The sequence below is a fragment of the Maylandia zebra genome, linkage group LG7 (genome assembly GCF_041146795.1).
Source record: "Maylandia zebra isolate NMK-2024a linkage group LG7, Mzebra_GT3a, whole genome shotgun sequence".
In the NCBI taxonomy this organism is placed as follows: domain Eukaryota; kingdom Metazoa; phylum Chordata; class Actinopteri; order Cichliformes; family Cichlidae; genus Maylandia; species Maylandia zebra.
In genome coordinates this window covers 60,994,814-61,014,467 of record NC_135173.1, presented here as the reverse complement: position 1 = coordinate 61,014,467, position 19,654 = coordinate 60,994,814, and the positions used below count along the sequence as shown (strand labels likewise).

The 19,654-nt window shown below is 39.0% G+C and overlaps 1 protein-coding gene across 1 annotated transcript in view; it reads right to left on the bottom strand.

Moving 5' to 3' along the window:
• The window catches only part of megf10 (multiple EGF-like-domains 10), a 56,203-nt gene that overhangs the window by 33,076 nt on the left and 3,473 nt on the right, over nucleotides 1–19,654 (bottom strand). The window contains exons 2-6 of the mRNA XM_012915985.3: nucleotides 17,398–17,533; nucleotides 16,283–16,384; nucleotides 14,130–14,230; nucleotides 12,789–12,881; nucleotides 1,682–1,928 (exon numbers count right to left, since the gene is read on the bottom strand). Coding sequence (XP_012771439.3) covers nucleotides 1,682–1,928; nucleotides 12,789–12,881; nucleotides 14,130–14,230; nucleotides 16,283–16,384; nucleotides 17,398–17,516 — 662 coding nt within the window. The 5' untranslated portion in view covers nucleotides 17,517–17,533. The remainder of the gene's footprint in view (nucleotides 1–1,681; nucleotides 1,929–12,788; nucleotides 12,882–14,129; nucleotides 14,231–16,282; nucleotides 16,385–17,397; nucleotides 17,534–19,654) is intronic.

Here is a 19,654-nt window from a genome sequence, read left to right as displayed (position 1 = left end):
CTTCTTACAGAAGACGTTACAGGTCTGTGAGAGCCAGAGATTTTCCTTGTTTGAGGTGACCAAATACTTATTTTCCACCCTAATTTACGAATTAATTCTTTACAAATCCTACCATGTGAATTCATGGATTTTTTTTTCACATTCTGTCTCTCACAGTTGAAGTGTACCTCTGGTGCAAATTACTGACCTCTGTCATCATTTTAAGTGGGGGAACTTGCACAATCGGTGGCTGACTAAATACTTTTTTGCCCCACTGTATTCATAAGTGAGCAGTCTAACTGATTCAGTGGGCAATCAAATAATTATTCCCCTGACAGTAGATACTATATATCTATCTATATAATGGAAAATTCTGTGCTTCAACAATGATATAAAATTTAAAAAAGATCAGTATAACTCCTTTTTATTGTCATCCATTAATAAACTAATCAGTTCCTCCAAAACACTAGTGTCTGAATTTAATAAATGTTCTATTACTACAACAAAGTTTCTAGTAAAAGGAAGAATATTTCTTGTAGTTATTTATTCAGCACTGCCACACATTTTTTTCTAATCTTTTTCATAATTTCTACATTCAATTAAATTTCAGTTCAATTCCGTTTTATTTATACAGCACCAAATCTCAACAACAGTCACCTCAAGGTGCTTTACAATCTAAGGTAGATCGGAGAGAAACTCAACAATCATATGAACCCCTATGATGCCCTATTTGGTGACAGTGGGAAGTTAAAACTGCCTTTTTACAGGAAGAAACCTCCAGCAGAATCAGGCTCAGAGAGGGGTGACCATGACTGGTTGGGGTGAGGGGAGGAAGACAAGACAAAAGACGTGCTGTGGAAGAGAGCCAGAGATTAATATTTACTAATGATTAAATGCAGAGTGTGTCTTTAGTGAATCCAAACTAGGATGTGGTTCCACAGAAGAAAGTCCTAAAACCTGAAGGCTCTGCCTCCCGTTCTAATTTTAAGTATCCTAGGAACCACAAGTAAACTAGTAGTCTCAGAGCAAAGTGCTCTATTGGGGTGATACGGTACTATGAGGTCTTTAACATAAAATGGGGCCTGATTATTCAAGCCCTTATGTGATGAAAAGGATTTTAAATCTGATTTTGGATTAAATGGGACCCAATGAATAGAAGCCACTATGGGAGAAATATGCTCCCTCTTTCTAGTCCCTGTCAGTACTGTCAGTGCAGACGTTTTTAGGACAACCTGATAATAATAATAAATTACAATACTCCAGCCTAGAAATAATAAATGCATGAACTAGTTTTTTAGCATCATTACTGAAGTCACTTCAGAATTATCTTTAAAATCTTTCTATTAATTTGTAAAGCTCTCAGTGCTTTGGTCTCTGACGTGCACCGTAACCATGTCAGACTTCTCATCTGGTGCAACAGTTCAGAGAACCGTCCAGTGTGTGCACACAATGTTTAAGAATAATGATATGTGCTGTATAAATGAAATTGCCATGACCATAGATACTAGGCTTTTAATGTTATGTCACTGTTGGCATTAGATGGAGGTGGGCACTCTGGTATTCTCCAGTTGCATAATAACAGGCAGCACCAATCTACGATTTCTGCTGGTATCCATTCTTATAGATGCCTACCTTTTCTTTTATGTCACTGTTGGTATTAGAAGCAGGAAACCAATTTAACAAATGATCTCTCCAGACTTACAAAGCACCAGTGTATCCCGGTGGGCACTTGCATTCTCCGGTCGCATGATGACAGGCAGCACCATTCTGGCATTGGCATTTCTGCTGGCATCCATTCCCATAGGTGCCTACTGCACATGACACCTCACAGCGCCAACCTCTGTATCCAGGAGTGCAGATACAAGCTCCAGTGATAGGGTTACACAGAGCTCCATTCTGGCACTGGCATCTGTTACTGCAGTGGGAACCCCAGTGATCATTGTCACAAGCTGAAAAGAAAGAAAGAAAAAAATCTAAATACATCTTTTTTATCTTTCATGTTTATCTTACTTGACATGTGTCACAGAACTGGACATAGGTTGTCATTTATAATTGCATATGAAGCTATAATAGATCATTAAGTTAGAGATGCCTTGAGTCTGCAAGTAAAATCTATTATAGGGAGTTAGCACCTTATTCGGCTTGCACATAAAAACTCACTCAAAACACTCATCAGTATCACTGTCCAGATCTTTTTTTCAGTCCCCCAGAGTGCTGAAGTCGATTTAAATATAGCTATAATTCTTATTTTTTATAATAATAATAATAATAATAACTACTCATCATTCTTCACTACAAAATGCCTCAGGCTCTCTTAGGTGTGCCTTTCTCGAATGAAAAATCAATGTGCTCAGCATTGTGTGGAGTTTCTGGGCTTTCCTAATTGCTTTCCTAAACAAATAAATGCAGCGCAGCTTTATTTCTGCATCCTTCGTTATAACCCCCATCTGAGTTGTAAGTGTAATCTTTGCTCCTCTATACCTGGAACAGAATATTCTTTTCTGGCACGTCATAGTATAGTCTTCTGCCTTTGGTTCTTCATGAATATAGCACCATCTACAGGTTTTGGGGGTTTCTATCAGGCCAAATGGTTTGTGGGTGGAACACTGGAGTTTTCTGTATATTCTGCTGTCAGGAAGATATTCATTTTTTGTTGTATACTATACACACATCTAAATTTAAAGAAAGAAAGAAAGAAATAGGTGCCATTTAAGCTACGCAAGGCTTTTCTGCATTTGTCAACACATGGAGTATTTATTAGCGGTAACTTATTCATCTTATTCATTGTAATATATCCATGATTTGTGTATTATCATCCATTTTCCTGTGGTTGTCCTGCTAAATTGACATATAGCTGGTGTTGGTGTCAAAGTCTTTCTGTGTATTCACATTTCTTCTTCTGTTCTCAAGTTATTTGTTCCCTACCTCTTTCTCCTGGCCTCCAACATCCCTCGTGCCTTATTGCAGTGCCTGCTCTAATTCCTATCACTGTCAATTCCTATGACTGATTTAGTAAATCTTGTTCTATCTGTCCTATACATCACAGTTATTAGAAGTCTAAGAACTGTGATGTATAGAATCAAGTGGCTTAAGAGTACTGGCACCAGGATGTATACATGTAAATTACATCTGCAAAGTTAAGGACTGTTAAAATGTTGCACAATCCTCAGCCTACTGCTAAAAGGCTGAGGATTGGCAGCATATAATGTTGCAGAGGGAAAGTCTCAACTAAAAATGAACAAAAAGACAACATATCCACTAGGGATGAAGCACCATCCCGTCAAGCTCTCATTAATTTATGTTTAAAGACTGATAATTGCCTACAAGAACTGACTACAAATCTCATCAGTCCAGTGCATGACCTTCCACACCATGTCCTCAGTGCAATCTTGTTTTGTCTTAAACATAAGCAACTGGCTAATACATTTTAGCTGTAGTTTTTTGGGCTTCAACTTTTATTCTCAAAGCCTGGTGTATCTGCTAACTAATGAAAAGCTGCTGGCTGTGAAAAATCCACAGTAAAACACACTGATTGCAGTTGTATCCTTTTACAAGCAACTTTATTTCTGCATGTATTAATATGTAGTGCAATGAAGCACCGCAAAAAAACTCAGGGACTCAAAAATACTTGTGGTTTCCAGTGCTATCGTAGCCTCCTAGTAGATGCACCTATAGTATAAAATTGAAAATCTTTGGTGTCATCTTGCTTGATTTTCAGAAAAAATAACAGATAGTTTGACTGAGAGTCTGACTGAGAGTCAAAACTAGTCCAAAATTTTTAATAGTTGAACACAAATCTGAACAAAATGTTCAGATTTGTCAATAAAAAGGTAGTAATAGCTCTCAGTTACATTTTAAGTCAAAATAAATAATTTGTTTGTTTTTTTTATTAGCAATAAATGTTATTTAAGGTCGAGCTCCTTCTTTCGACTACCACAAACAGCTTGGCATTTATATGCCTAGCATGCAGAGTAATGCTGCCATTTCCAGCTACTCCACTATTCTGAAGTTGTTCAAGTGATTAAAAGGCTCCTTTTCTTCCTTCTGCATTAGTGCGCTTCACTCTGGCCTGATAAAATGTACATACTCTCTTACCTCCGGCGGTTTGGCCTTGTGTGACAAACAGCAGCGGGGCTGAAGGGGGAGGAGGAGAATAGAGATACTAACATGTACATATAAAAAGCTCTTCCATTCAAGTCCACTATCACGATACCTTTTTGAAACCTGACCTAGATTGAATAAAAGCTCAAGTCCAGGAGCTTAGGGCTCTTCATCTACTTCCCGGAGAACAGATTGTTCTCTGTCATCAGCCTATTCAAAACAGCCACACACACACACACACACACACACACACACACACACACACACACACACACACACACACACACACACACACACACACATGCAGAAAAAATACTGTGGCACGGTTTTGTCACAACGCTGGTTGCATCACAGTCTCAAATAGGATCCTAAGGATTTTATTTTCTAAAATGTTCAACATGAGAAAAATTTGTCAGACCTCACATTGTTATCCTGAGCTCTCACTTTCTGCCACAGTAAATTCAACTGTTTTATGTATATTCACTTGAATCTGCATCAGATAAATTTTAAAAGCTTCTTCTAATCACAAACGAAGAAAGAGTATAAAAGAGTTGGGTGCGTAGAGAAAAGACTGGGAGCCAGTGACTGCCAGTTGTTCAGAGTGGGTTCAGATCTTACTCTCCACACTGGGGAGCCTGGATGTTTTTCCATCTATTTAGTGATTACCCAGCCTGCCAAAAATGGTGCACTCATGGGAACAGAAAGCACTGTCACACTAATACGAAGGATTCCCAGTGAGAAGAAACAGCTGTAGCATTCCTCCAGTTTTCCTCTCTCAGGAGGTGTGTGTGTGTCATCCTCCAGAGTTTTTAATTGTCACGTTATTTTGTTAAGCATGTCTGTAGACAGGTAAATCAAACCAGTTATTAGACATGTTCACAATTTAAGGAAATGAGAGAGGGTTTTTAGGAAACACTGTTCAATGTTCGGTTTCTATGCCACATGTTAAAACAAGATCTAGAGAGTGATTAAAGTGGTGGGTTCTTTACAGGCTGTCAGTTTTAGTATCTACATGAATGTTAAAAATCACCTACAATTAATTATTTTATCTGAGCTGAGCACTAAATCAGATAAAACGTCTAAAAGAGGATGATTTGGGCTTGTTTTAGGGCGACAACACCTGGGCACTTTGCAGACATAAAGCCAACCATGAACTATACTGTATACCAAAGTTTTCTTGAGCCAAAGTGAGGCCATTTCTCAAACAGTAACAGCAACGTTTTTTAACGATTTAAATATTAATTAAATATTTGAATAATTTAAATAACAGCAATACTATAATTAGTTATAAAGCATTTTGTTGGCTTTTAGGGCTCAGATCACGAAATGTGTGGGCATTATACAAAATATTTTTGCTGTTTGAGGTGGAATTACGTTTAATCATTTCTGTCATTAGCAGACTACTGAGAGTCTTTGTTGACAACTAAGAGTTCAAAGTGAGCTACCGATATAAACACAAAAGAGAATATTTTTTACGTAGACAGTGAAACATAGTCCATAATATTGATGTTACTTTGATTTCACAGCTGAATTTGAGCCCCTCCTGAGGATCTTGTGTTATTATCATGTGTACTAAATCACAAGCTCCACTGCCTCAGGTCATTTCCTCCCGCAAAAATTTCTCCTCCTGCTATTACTCCTAACCATAACCCACTCCTCCCCACCCATAAACACACACACACACGCACACATGCACATGCACACACAGCACATATTGTCTTTGCCATTTCCTGTTCTTCGTATGTCAAATTGAGCCTCAGACATATTGTTGTGGTTCACTGACCTGTATGAGACAGTCAGCAGATTAGTCTTTCTTCGATCTTTAGGCCATTTAATACATATTACAGAAAGCCACATGAATATGAACGGAGTGACTAGTTCCATATACTGAGCTATTTTTGCTACATTTTACAGAAAAACCTAGTCCCTACTTCAGCACCCATTTCAAGTCAAACATGTCAGTGTTTATTGATTATTGATACGATTATTGATGTCTTCCAACTGCAATACAGATTGTCCATCAGATATTAAAAACATAAAATCATTTTCTAACAATAGCTGTCATTACTGATGAAAAATATTTCCCTCAATCTTGAGCGCCTTGAGGTGACTGGTGGTGTAATTTGAATCTATTTAATCCAAGATGGGGTTGAGAATTAACTGGAAAAAACTTGAAACTTGAGTTCATAAATATCCTTGTTAACTCTCATCTGAGTATCAGAGGACATTATTGACCTAACCATTAAAAATGAATGCCTAGCCCTGACCCTTACCCTAAACCTACCCATAACCTAATTGTAACCCTGACACTAAAACCACATTTTGAGCCTCAAAAAGGCCTTCACAAAGAAATTCTAGCCTTAAAATTTTAACTGTGTAGCTGTAAAAGAAAGTCGAACATAGATTTAAGGGTTAGTCCCAAAGAGCTCAATGGTTTTCAGAAAGAGATCTTAATATGGATATGGACCGTGAAGGACTACTGCAGGGCAACTACTGCAGGGTTAATTGTGGAAGAAAGAAATGGCTTTGCACAAAAACTACCGAATTCATGTGCAAGTGATAAAAACAAAGCAAGATACTGTGTTTGAACTTGACTGTTCCTTCAATACAGTAACTTTAACCACATATTTTTCCCTCACTTGTCTCCTGGGTTTGCAACATTTTTTATCAAGTCATTCCTACAGCTTTTATTTTCAAATAAAATATAACAAATATAACACCTGTGTTTGCCTTTCTGTGCAAGATACATTTTAAGATTTAAAAAAATGAATAAGCAAAAAATAGAAAAAGAAACAATAATTAACAACTGAAGTAATTTGTTCACACTTCTATCTATCACACTTTCTATCCACAAAGAAAAATGTGTGTGTGTGTGTTCCTGTCTAGCTATCTTTGTGAGGATCAAATATAGCATTCTACTATACTTGTGAGAACCAACAGTCACTTGTGAGGACACACACACTGGTCCTCACAAATTTGAAGGCCTTTTTGAGGCTCAAAATGTGGTTTTAGTGTCAGGGTTACAATTAGGTTAGGGTTAGGGTTAGGCATTCATTTTTAGTGGTTAGGGTTAGGGTAAGGGGCTAGGGAAACCATTATGTCAATGAAGGTCCTCACTAAGATAGCTGAACGGGCTTGTGTGCATGTGTGCATGTGTGTGTGTGTGTGTGTGTGTGTGTGTGTGTGTGTGTGTGTGTGTGTGTGTGTGTGTGTGTGTGAGCAGTAAGCAGACAGGCCTGCCCTAAGGGACAGACACAACAAGCTCTTTTATCACAGGGTGAAACTGAAGACGATGGGACACACCGTGTGAGGCCCTCTTCCATTTCAGTATTCAGTATCTCAGTCTGCATGAACACGCATTTACAGATTCATAAGAGCAAAAATCACCTCTTGGTAAGTTTGCATCAACAAAATAATTTAGGGAAATGACTGTTAAAGGCAACAAACACAAACAACAGTCTCAAAATAGTGATGAGCTCAAGCTAGTTTACCAGATGCACTAAGATTTGCTGTTATGACGTTTGGGACTTTTTTGGTGTGTCAACTGATGAAGACACAAAAGGGAGAAGAGTCAAATACTTCCCCAATTTACGCACAGTCGAAAAACTGAATTTCCACAGTTAGAAGATAAAATCAACAAGAGACAAAGTAGACAGGCCAAACATTTCAGAGTTTGGCACACGATTTTCGAAAATTATGACAAAACCATTGCTTTCTAATTAAGTCTTTTCAGTTATGACATTTCCATTTCTGTTGATCATTGAATTTATCATGTAACTGTAGAAGTATTTAGATGTTATAGTTCTTTATTACTTTTACTTACTTTTGAAAGATCATGATCATTATTTCAACAGTAGAATATAGGAATGCTTGATGTGTTTTAAATCATACATTAGACCTCGGTGTCGGTGAGATACAAAGATGATCGCTCTTTGTTGTTTTCGTTGAGTAAGTAAGTAAAGTTGATTTATCTAGCCCCTTTCACAGACATAACAGTCACAAAGCGCTGAACGACAATTAAGATACAGTGTCAACAGTGAACCATGTTTAAAAACAAATGTCTTGGATTTCTTGGTGTCTGTCTCTGTGCTTCCCCTGTGGTCCTTGTGTTGCGTCTAGTCAAGTTATTTTTTCACGTCTGTGTTTCGCATTGTTTCAAGTGCCTGTCTCATGTTTCCTGTTTTACCAGGACAGTCTCGTGTAATATGTTAGTGTTTTCAGTTTTGCTTCCCAATGTGACCAATTCAACTAAAATGGCGTTTGGTACTGTACAGCAGTTGCTTTGTTTGCTCTCAATTTTGGCAGCCCTATTAAAGAATAATATCAGTTTTTCCTCTTTTCCTCGACATTTTGCCCCAACATTTCAAAGAGCTGGAAACTAAATACACGGCAGAAATGACGCAGGTTTCACGCATGCGTAGTACAGGAATCTAAGCGCTTTCAGTGTGGATGAAAACAATTGTACACAGTAGTGTGGACGCGAAGCATTTTTAGACTAAAACGGCATTTTCAAATTTATTCGGATTAGTGTACACGTAGTTTTTGTCTTCCTCTGTTTGTTGCTCGATTGTCTGCATATCACCCACTGAATTTCCCATGACTCAGGTTTTTAGTTTCTTTATACTTGCTTCTAGTTTCCTCCCTGTTTAGGTTTAGTCGTTTTCTTACTGTGCTTTTGTTTGTGTTCAAAAAAAGTCAATTTCCGAAGTCTGCATTTGGGTCCACACTCTCTCCACTCCACATGTCTGCCACAGCAGACACACAACAAAAGAAAATCAGCAAAAAACCTGATTAAATGGAAGAAAACTATTCCTTAAAAGACTCAGTGTCAGCTAAACAGAGCTGGAGTGATAAACTGTTCCATAGCCTGGAAGCTTTGTCCACTCTAGTCTTCACTCTTGTATGAGGTACAACTAATAGATTTTGAGCTTGTGAATGGAGGTAACAAGCAGCAGTGTGTTTAAAAAGATGTTTGGGACAAATAGTGTGGAGCTTGTCTATTTAAGATAAGATAAGATAAGATAAGATAAGATAAGATAAGATAAGATAAGATAAGATAAGATAAGATAAGATAAGATAAAACTTTATTAATCCCTCGGGTGGGTTCCTCTGGGAAATTTGGTGGGGAAATTTATTGCTCTGTATGCAATTGTGAGACTCCTAAAATGAATTTTAATATCAACCAAGAGCCAATATTGAGAAAATAAAACGAGAGTGTGTCAGGAATCTGTCTGCAGCATTTTTTATTGCTTGAGGTGTGACAGAGATGATTTAAGCCAAAATGAAAGGCATTACAGTAATCTAAGCGCATAATACAAATGCATGAAAAAAATTTCCCATTTCATAGGAGGAAACTATAGGTTGCAATTTAGAAATACTCCTTAAATAAAAGAAACAGGATCTTAAGCAAAATTTTATATTTGAGTCAAAGTTCAAGGAGGAATCAAATATTACACCAAAATTACCAAGTAAAAAGAAGCAATCATTTGACTGATTCTTGATTGTATATCAGGAGGAGCTATAATCATGGCAGTCTTGTCAGAATTTAAAACAAAGTAATTGTTGGAAAGCCAGTCACTAATGAGATAAACAGTCAACTAGGGTAGACAACCTATCCAGCTGGTGAGGCTTAAAAGACATAGTACAGTTGAATGTCATCAGCATCAAATTAATAAGAAATGCCTGAGAAAGATCGAATAATACCAGCTAAAGGAAGCATGTGAAAGGAGAATAGCAATGGACCCAGGATGGAACCTTGAGGAATGCCACAGGTTAAACCAGCAGTGTGGAAGGAGAATCTGCTTGCCCCAACAGAACGTCCTCTCACATAAATAGGAGGAAAACAGATCTAGTGGTGAGCGAGAGTTACCAACCAAAACCTTCAGCCTAGTAATTAAATATTATGGTCAGTATCAAAGGCAGCACTGTGGTCAAGCAACACAAGCACAAAGCAAAAGAATCATTACAGACCTTTAAAAGAACAGTTTCAGTGGAGTGCTGCTTTTGAAAACCGGACTGAAAAGGGTCAGAAATGTGTAGTTTGCATAATAAATAAATAAATTGATTTGACAACTTTATCTAATAATTTGCTAATAAATGGTCATTTTGAAATAAGCCGGTAATTACTAGGAGACGTGGCATCAAGACTAGGTTTTTTAAGTAATGGAATGACCTCAGCATGCTTAAAGTAAGATGGAACACAACCTCGCTTCAGTGAGCTGTTAATGATAGAAAGCAACGAAGGACCCAAAAAGAACAGAGCGATGCAAGATCCCTAAAGATGGTGATGAAGGTTTCAGCTTAACCATTATTCTAACTTAGTCACTTAGTGTAATTGAACAGAATGAGGTAAATGAATCAAAGCATTGAGGGCAATCCCCATCAGGCAAGGAACCTAAGGAGAATTTCGAGCTTAAGTCCATCACCCTATTTACAAAATCATGGAGAAATACATTAAAGTCATCGTCAGAGGCTATCAATGCATGTGGAGGAGGGGAGGATATAATGCTATTAATGGTGTCAAACAACACCCTGGGATTATTTTTATGATTTATCATCAAAAGAGGGTTCCCCGGGTGTCTGTGTGTGTGTCCATGTCTGGGTCTGGGGCTTGCTGAGCCTTGGCCGCTGTGGGACAAGGTCATGGAGGGTGAGGTTACCCCTCCCTATTTTTCCCTGCTTGATGTTGATGCCCCTCCCCGGTATGCTGGTACTTGTTGGTTCCAGAGCAAGTGGCCGAATGTTCTGGCATTCTGGAGTGGTTGACACAGTGACTAGGTTCAGACTCAGTTTGACTCTTCTTGTCCTTGTAGATTGAGCGGGTTACTGGCTCCATGTGCAGATGGGCCCCCAGATTTGGGGCATGTCTGCACATGTTAGAATACTCTTTATAGTGGCGTCAGCAGTGTGACAGCCTTTGGTGCAGCGGTGGTAGGGTGTGCCATTTGCACGGGTGCTGGTTCAATTTTTTGTTGCCCTGCAGTGTCATAGAGGAAACAGAAGTGCTTACTGAGCCAGCAGAAGTGGCTTTCTCCTTCAAGGGTAGTCAACTGGTCTTAGAGATCCCATGCCTTCTCCTCCTCAACCTCCTCTGATTATCAGTCACTTTTACACATAGGGTCGTGGGGAGGGATGGAACATGTGCCACATGGGTCAAAGTTGGTTGGATGAGCACTGTTAACCAGCTGCCACATTCTCATGTCGCATGTGTTCCTTCATCAGTAGTGGTTTAGTCTAGATTTCACACAGTCCTACTCACTATTTACTCGTACTGTGACGTGCACCAACACATGGACCCAAAAGGCCTACCTTTGACACTAACAGCTGTTAAAAGTGGCCTACACCCCTGTTTCCTGCACCCTGTTTTTTGGCGGTGAGGTTGGCTGCTGATCTGGGGCCAGTCTGCCTGCGTCCCAGGTTCACTGCTGGCTGGAGCTAGCACTCCAATGGCACCCTGGGTGGAAATTTTGGCGTTGGCTGGCCTGCTCCCTTGAGGTTGTGGTATGGGGAGGCTTGGACCTCTCATCAAGTCGGCTCCGTCAGGAGGTTCTCGCGCCTGGGTTCCCATCCTCAGCTGATGCTGGGAAGGCTGGCCTCTGCCGCGGTTGGCTGCCTGCTGCCTCTGGTTGTCTGGCACTCCTGCCCTTTGGCTGTGGGCCCTCCACCGAGTCCTCCACCAGGTCCTCCCTCTTCCCCCTGCTGGGTTGGACCCATGGTTTTCGTCTAGGTGTGTGACCTCAGGTCTTCAGCACTTCTGGGGTCGGTGTACAGTGTAGCTCTCCTGAGTCTTTGACTGTCTGCCTCTGGCTCCCAGGGGTTTGTATTGCATTCTCTGACCCTCATTATCAAATATGTTGCATGAGAAATGCTCATACACAGAATTTCACAATTTTTCCAATTGTTCTTTCTCTCTCTCTTACACACACACAGACATACACCGCAGCAAAATTGTATTTTTGTTTGTATACTACCCGTTTTGTATTTCAGATGCTGTGTGTTTTTTGTTTTGTGATTTTCTTGTGAATGAAGTTGATAAGCACGTGGTTTATAAATATCACACAGTAAGCTATGTAAATCTTCCTTAATGCCTCCCGTGTTGTGCAGACAAAAAAAAGTGTTGGTGAAGTAGAGTCAAGTGATATAGTCCTGATGTCTTGCTGATAAGAAATGCTCCATGTGAGGAGAGTGCAAAATCCAAATCAAACAAAACTGACTCAAAACTATTATCCGTACTTCATGTCACCTTTAGCATTTTAGGAACTTGCTTTAAGTCAACATTTAGAGAATTAATCAAGTGCTGCAGCCAGGTTGCACAAAAAGTCTAGTTGCTAAACTGGTCTGTTTACATAAAAAATCTGCCACCCACTAAAACCCCCCAATTCCCTGTGAAATTAAAATATATATATATATGTCTAAGGAGGACAGGTAGTTAAAATCCTATAACAAGTTCCTATGTAAGAAGATCTGATTACCAAAACTAAATCCATTAATTTCCTGAGTTCCTACATGCTCACGTTCCAACTTTTGACTTGCATGTGTTGTGACTGACATCAGTATTTTGGCCCTGCAGTATGTCTAGCCATTGGTGTGGTACAGTAAGACGAGAACAGTCTGATTCTCCTCTTGTGAGTTCAGAGTGTTTTTACAGAAAACCAATCCCACTCACAAAGTCATTATTGTGAACAGACAGCAACAGCTGGAGGACTTACCACTCGAGCAATTGGAGCCCCCCCAGCCTGGCTCACACTGGCAGGTGTTGGGTGCCATACAACGGCCATGAATACAGCTCTCTGTACAATGAGCTAGACATCGAGGAGACAGGGAGAGAGGCCAGGGATCAGCACGGCCCCCCCAAAAAATAACCCATCAAAACACATCTACATTAGAATTAGTCATGTAGTAGTAATCACATAAATGTTCATGTCAAAGACATAAATCTGATTTGTGAAATGGAAACTGGGACTTGCTATTCTTTTTTGAATGCTCTGTGACTTGACTTGACTTAACACTTTAAAGAGTTTTTGTGGCCAAAAACAGAATTGGACTTTTAGAAATTGTTTGCTTTTTCAATAAAATGTCAATGTTTCTTTTAGTTACTTTGTGTTTTCTACAGCTGACTGATTTAAAGAGTTTTTCAAGCAGATTTTTCCTCATGCAAACAAATATTTTTCTTTACAAGAAACTCTAAATACAGTCCTTGTAACAGACAACTCCCATCAAGACTATGATATATTTTCACTGTCCACTAATACCAAGCAAATGCCACTGATTTGAAAGATTATTACTCTTTTTAAAGCTGGATTTGCATTGATTAACCCACTTCAAACAAACAGATTCTTCTCTGACTTTACACAAACAAAAAGTAATAAATCCTTAATATAACTGATTCCTTCTCCAATACAACTTCCAACAGGAAACGGCATGTTGCCTAAAGTGTCTGGCAAATTAAATGTGATTCTCAGAGCAGCATGTGATGCTTAGGCTACTTATAAAGCAGAGTATTTTCACACTAGAACAAATTCCCCTATGAACTCCTGGGGGACATTAACTGTTTTCTCCCTTCCACCACAGCACACATAACTTTTTCATCACTAACTCTTTCCACCATGAGAACAGGCTGTCTTGACAGAAAGCTTCTTCTTTTTTTTTTTTTACTGCTGTTACAATTGTTAGTTTTGCCAAAGCAACACCTGTCACTGCCTATTAAAAGGGAGGGATGTGGGTTGTGTAATAGCCTTGCTGGGAAGGTAAGTGTGACAAGATATTTGAAAAAGAAATATTCATTACAGGATTTAATAAGTGTGATAAATGGCTGTAAGGAAAGTGTTACTAAAAGTTGACCTTAAGCAAAATCACTATTTGTCTCACAGAGCACTGAAACTTGCATAAGATGTCTTCCTGACTCTCTTAGTGTTTAAGGAAATAGCTTGAAATCCTCTAAAGTGATAGAAACATGGCTGTGTGTGTGTGTGTGTGTGTGTGTGTGTGTGTGTGTGTGTGTGTGTGTGTGTGTGTGTGTGTGTGTGTGTGTGTGTGTGTGTGTTACTCACGAGCACAGATCTCTTCTTTCTCATAGAAGCCTGGGCAGCACTGAGACTTCCTCCGGTACATGGTCTTGTTCCCACTACGATATGCTGTTCTATAGATCATCCTGCAGAAAAGAATTCAAGTCACATACAAAATTAGACACTGAGTAACCAATTATTTTGTTTTTCAGCTTTTATTATATTATTAAAATGTGTAAAGTGGATCATTGACATTAATAACCAAAAGCATCATTTAACTCTAACTCTTCTCCAAAGAGAGCAAAACTACTGCAAAATCTACTCTATGTAGTGTTACTAATAGCTCATCTTCCACTCTGAGTTGGGCTTGTGTATTAAAAGCAGTGAGTAAGACTAGAAAAACTCTATATACAATACTTTTTCAAAGTATTGTATATAGAGTGACCTCTCTCCCAGAGCTCCAGTTTGGTCACATCTACATGTGTCTTGTAGAGGATCCCTAACATTGTAGCCAGAATGAAAGGTTTCAAAGTATGGACAGCAACATGTATTTTGGATTTGGATGGGTAAGTAATGCCACCGTGTAGGAGGTGAAGGACAAGAAATTATTCATTGTTAAAGCAAAGGTTAGCACCACATAACTTGCTTAAATAAACTACCACAGGTAAATCTTACATTTTGTTGACTTGGACAATTTAAAGTGCAGGGCCAGAGAAGTTAAGGTAGCATTAATTAGTTACATTGATGTTGTGTGATAACACTAAAGTTGACCTAGTATTTTTCCGATGTTGGGTAAATCATTCCTACAGTTTAAATGAGCCGCCACTGACAACCTGGGTTGCTGTGGAGAAGCAGGGATTGGTGCAATTTGTCCTGTAAGGCAGGATTATGAGAGGTGTGCTAACGTGTTGGTGCCATACTCTACCCTACCCTTCTGAAAGGTGTAAATAAATGGTGATTAGTGCATCCATTAGCCAAAATGCCAGGTAGTTGCTAGGGCCACAGTACTTGATGCATGTTCAATCATCCAGGTAAGTAAATCCCAAAAAGCTTATTCTGTTCTCTGGACGTAACTTTTTCAGTGGAAGAAATATTTAATCACTCATCCAAGTGATTTCTTCAGTCTCAGCTGACTGCAGGTTTCCCCAACCCTCTGAACAGTACATTTTAATGAAACAAGCTGAAACTAACACCACTGACTAACAATAGGGGTCAGTTTCTTTATCATTAATACTGTCGTGATGACGAGTGCCATTCATCGAGAGTTGGGGAATGGCTGCAATTACAGCACTGTAAGATATTGAAAGATGTACCCTTAAGCACACAAACAGTAATATAGTGAACAGTGTTAAGTGCCAGGAGGATTGTTGTGATTTATACATCAGGGATAACATGCAACCTCTGGCTAAGCGGATGGCGCAGCACAGAAGAGCTAACTCGTCAGGCCAGGACTCTGCGGTCTATTTACTACTACAGGCCAGTGGACACTCTTTCAGTGATGAGGATGTATCCCACATCCTGGACAGGGAGGAACGCTGGTTTGAGCAGGGAGTCAACAAGGCCGTTTACATGAAAATAGAAAGACCATCTCTGAATCGAGGAGGGGGCCTAAGGGTACATCTTTCACCATCTTACAATACTTTCTGTGGATGCAGGCAGGATTGGACACAAATATCGCAAAGGCAGGTGACAGAGACAGACAGTGGGAGCAGACAGTAATGGTCAGAAATTTGGTGGGAGCAGAATTCAAAAGAATAGTCTTGTTCAAGGCTCTAATTCCCAGATCCTCTTGTCTGCATGTTGACATGTCCCCGGGCAAAATACTGAACCCCAATTTGCATGCATTGGCATGTGACTGTCTTAATTGTTAGATAAAAGTGCTGTATGAATGTCAGTGTAACTGGGTGAATAAAAGGCTCTATTTAAGCTCCAGTCCATTTAGCATGTCTACATTCTTCTGTAAATTTTGTCTTTATTATTGCAACTTTTATTTGGTAAAGGGGGTAAGCCACTTTCAGACCTTGTTTTTGACACTGGCAAATGAGACCACAATGAGGTAAATATACAGCGACAATGTCTGATTTAAATAAACAAAAAAAGAAAAACAACAGGGAAAAACTGTGGTACTGCCATTTAATCAAACCCATTATCACCACACATTTCCATACGTATCAAGTATCATTTTAATTGGTTCTTACCTGTGTTTGGTGCACTTAAACCAGTTGAGGATGTCAGTGCAGCTGGTGTAATAAATCTGATTAAAAGAATGGGCATATGACTCCTGCACTGTCACAGAGTAACTGAAACCACAGAAAGTGAAAAAAGAAAATGGATATCAGACATGAAACCAGTGTGTGGCTGATGATAGTTCATGACTGCCTCATTAATCGTCTCTGTTCAATTAGTTGATTTACTTCAAAAGAGATTGACACACAATAGATTGACACTCAACCAACTTTTATGTCCTTAAAATACCTGAGAAAACTAATTGCCTGTTTGTCCAAAAGCTTTGTTTTCTTAGAAGAGATAATGATACAATAAATAGTTTATAAGATTAAAAATTATAGGTCTTAACATCTTTATGCTATGCCTGCAGGGCAACCAATTGAAGTTATTGGCCTTCATATAGAAATATAATTATATATATAGGTGTCATTTGTTTAACAATGGAAACGCATATGGTTTCTAATATCTTGTGCAAACTGTTACAGTGCTGGATTTATATATTAAAGTGAGCCAGTCAAAAGCTCAGGTTTCAGCTTTCGGTTTCAGCAGAGAGCAAAAACTGAAAGTACTCTGCAAACAAAGTACTCTGCAAACAAAGTACTCTGCAAGTTTTGACAAACCTTGACAGAGAAACTTTTTGTGTTCAGCCTTGTTTTGAAGATATGTTTCTGCGTTATGAGGCTGAACAGAACAGATTCTCTGTAAGTCATGTAAGTCTCATCAGTAACCTCTACAGGTAAGTCTGTGTGTGCACAAGCTCTAGTAACTGTGTCTTTAGCATTCAGTGGAATGATGGTACTATAATTAGGGAAATGAGCGATGCTCAGCTTTACTGGGATAGTCCTGAACATAGAAGTTTTTTTCATCCTTGCAAATGGAAAAACAGACTGCTAAGTATTGACACTTTAAACACAGCTTAAGAAAGTTATCAGGTTGATAACACATTTCCACTGTTAGTGCATTAGCATGTAGTGTTAGTATCAGGGGCGTAATGTTACGGCGATGCTTAGTATAGTCTGGAGGTGGGTAAAGGACACGTAATGCTGAATGCCTTTATTGCCCTTTATGGGCTATTATCTTGACTAACCTCTCCCAGTGGCTGCAGACATTGGGATCCTCCAGGTTGAGGGAGGAAGCGATGCAAGGCAAGTTACAGAAGACTACAGTCAGCAAGACTGTCCTGTGGAGCAACAGTGATGTAGTCATCGCTGTGAGGGCTGCACCTTAAGACAAGGAAGAAGGAGAAAACACCATTTAAGTTTCTGTTGTCTGAAAAACATTCGGTAAACTCTGGTGATTGTAAGCTACCAACAGTCCCTCGGGGTATTTATTTATGCAATTACTTATTTCTGTACTTATGTCATTCTGAAATTTCCAAATCCAATATCATTGTCAATTCCTAATACATCTGTGCTTTACTATGTTTGTAGTCTATATGATCCTGTTTAATTTTGTTCTCGACATAATTGTTAAAAGTCAAAACCAACTACAATGTTTAGATTCTGCTGAGATCTGTACTTTTCTGTACTTTTCTCATGTACTTTTCTCATTTACCATTTACACTCTCAGGGTGTAAATGGTAGATAGAAAGCACTTAGATGTAAAAAGTGCTTGTGTGAATGGATGTGAATGAGGCTTTGAGTGCTCAAATAAAGTAGAAATGTGTTATATAAGAAACAGTCCATTTACCAGAAGTATGAACATGTATTTGACACGATTAATTATATTGTAACTGACATAATTTGACTTTAACATAGATCCTGTTTTAATCAGCTATTCCAACCAAATGCTTGAGATACAGAATCTGAACTTTTCAGCTGATACAGATGTGTACAAGATTGTTTGCCCACCTATGAAAATTTCTTTTGTGCAGGGAAACAACCCAGACCCAGTTTTTGCTAAATCACTGTTTGAGGTTTTCTTTCAAAATCTTTACAATTTTCTTTCCTCGTGGTTCTTTACACTTTGATGTGAACCTGTTCCCACCAAAGCATTCCCACAGCATAATCCTCCCACTACTGTGTTTCACTGTGGGGATGCTGTTCTTTGGGTTGAACACCTCTCCCCTATTTAAGCATAAATATAAGCAGTGTCTCTGCCAAAGAGCTCTTGTTTTTACATGGACCAAAGAAGGCACTTGCAGTATGCATCATCTTTCTCCAGGTTGTTCTTAGCGTAGTAAGGAAGGACTTGCAGCTCTCTCAATTGATTTCACATGCAGACTTTAAAATACATTTAACCCTTTCACACACAGTGGTCACTACAGTGCACAGCTATTCAAAGGCTGTTTTCTTGTATTTGTGTCAGTGTTGATAGTATACTTGCACATAAACCACTACATTGGACACTGGTGCGTCAATCCATACCCTGCCAGCCACTCCAAAGGTGATGTTGTCCACCTAAGTGGACATGTAAAAAACTCTTTGAAAAGTACATGTTTAAAAAAAATGAAGGCTTAAAGTGAATAAAAATACTTAAGAAAAAAATCCTGATTGAGGTTTCATGCATGAAAGGGTTAAATGATTTTCTGACATCATTACTGGAAACTTGTTCTTGTTTTTAATATGACTCTTAGTTATTTTAATGTGGTTTTTTAATTTTAATTTTATTATGCTGTCTGAAACAGGTCTCTCTTGTAAACGAGATGTTGAGTCTTAATGACAATGAAGTCTCAACCGGTATAAAAAAAAGTTTTTCTTCTTGGTCTGCAATTTCACAATCCATTCCTGTCAGGGTTCTGTTCAATTCACTTCAATTTTATTTATACTGTCCTAAATCACAACAGTCACCTGAAGGTGCTTTATATTGTAAGGTAAACACCCTACAATCAAAGTTCTAGCGTCTTGTCAGTTGTTCTGACAAGTTGTTCTATATATAAATCTATTACATTGTGAGCAGCAACAAATTTCTCAAGTCTAAAAATTTATTTTGTTTTTGACAAAAAAAAACCAAACAAGTTCGGCGCATGGTGAGGGATGCCAAACGCCGGTATCGGGAGCATCGCTTCCACCAGGGCGACACATGGAGCATGTGGCATGGATTGCTCACCATCACAGATTGCAGTTTAGCTGCTCCATCACTGAATTTATTCTCACCTCCTTTAACACTTTGGCATACTGCTGCCACTGCAAAGGACAAAGGCAGACTACAGCATGTAATCCACTCCACTGAAAAGGTGAATGACTGCAATCTGCCTTGCCTACAAGACATGTACTCCTTCATGCAAGTGAGACAGGCAATCAGGATTGCTACTGACTCTTCACCCGGGCATAAATTGTGATATTTCCCTTTTACAGGAGGTTGTGGTCCATCAGAACCAACACCTCATGGCACAAGAAGACGTC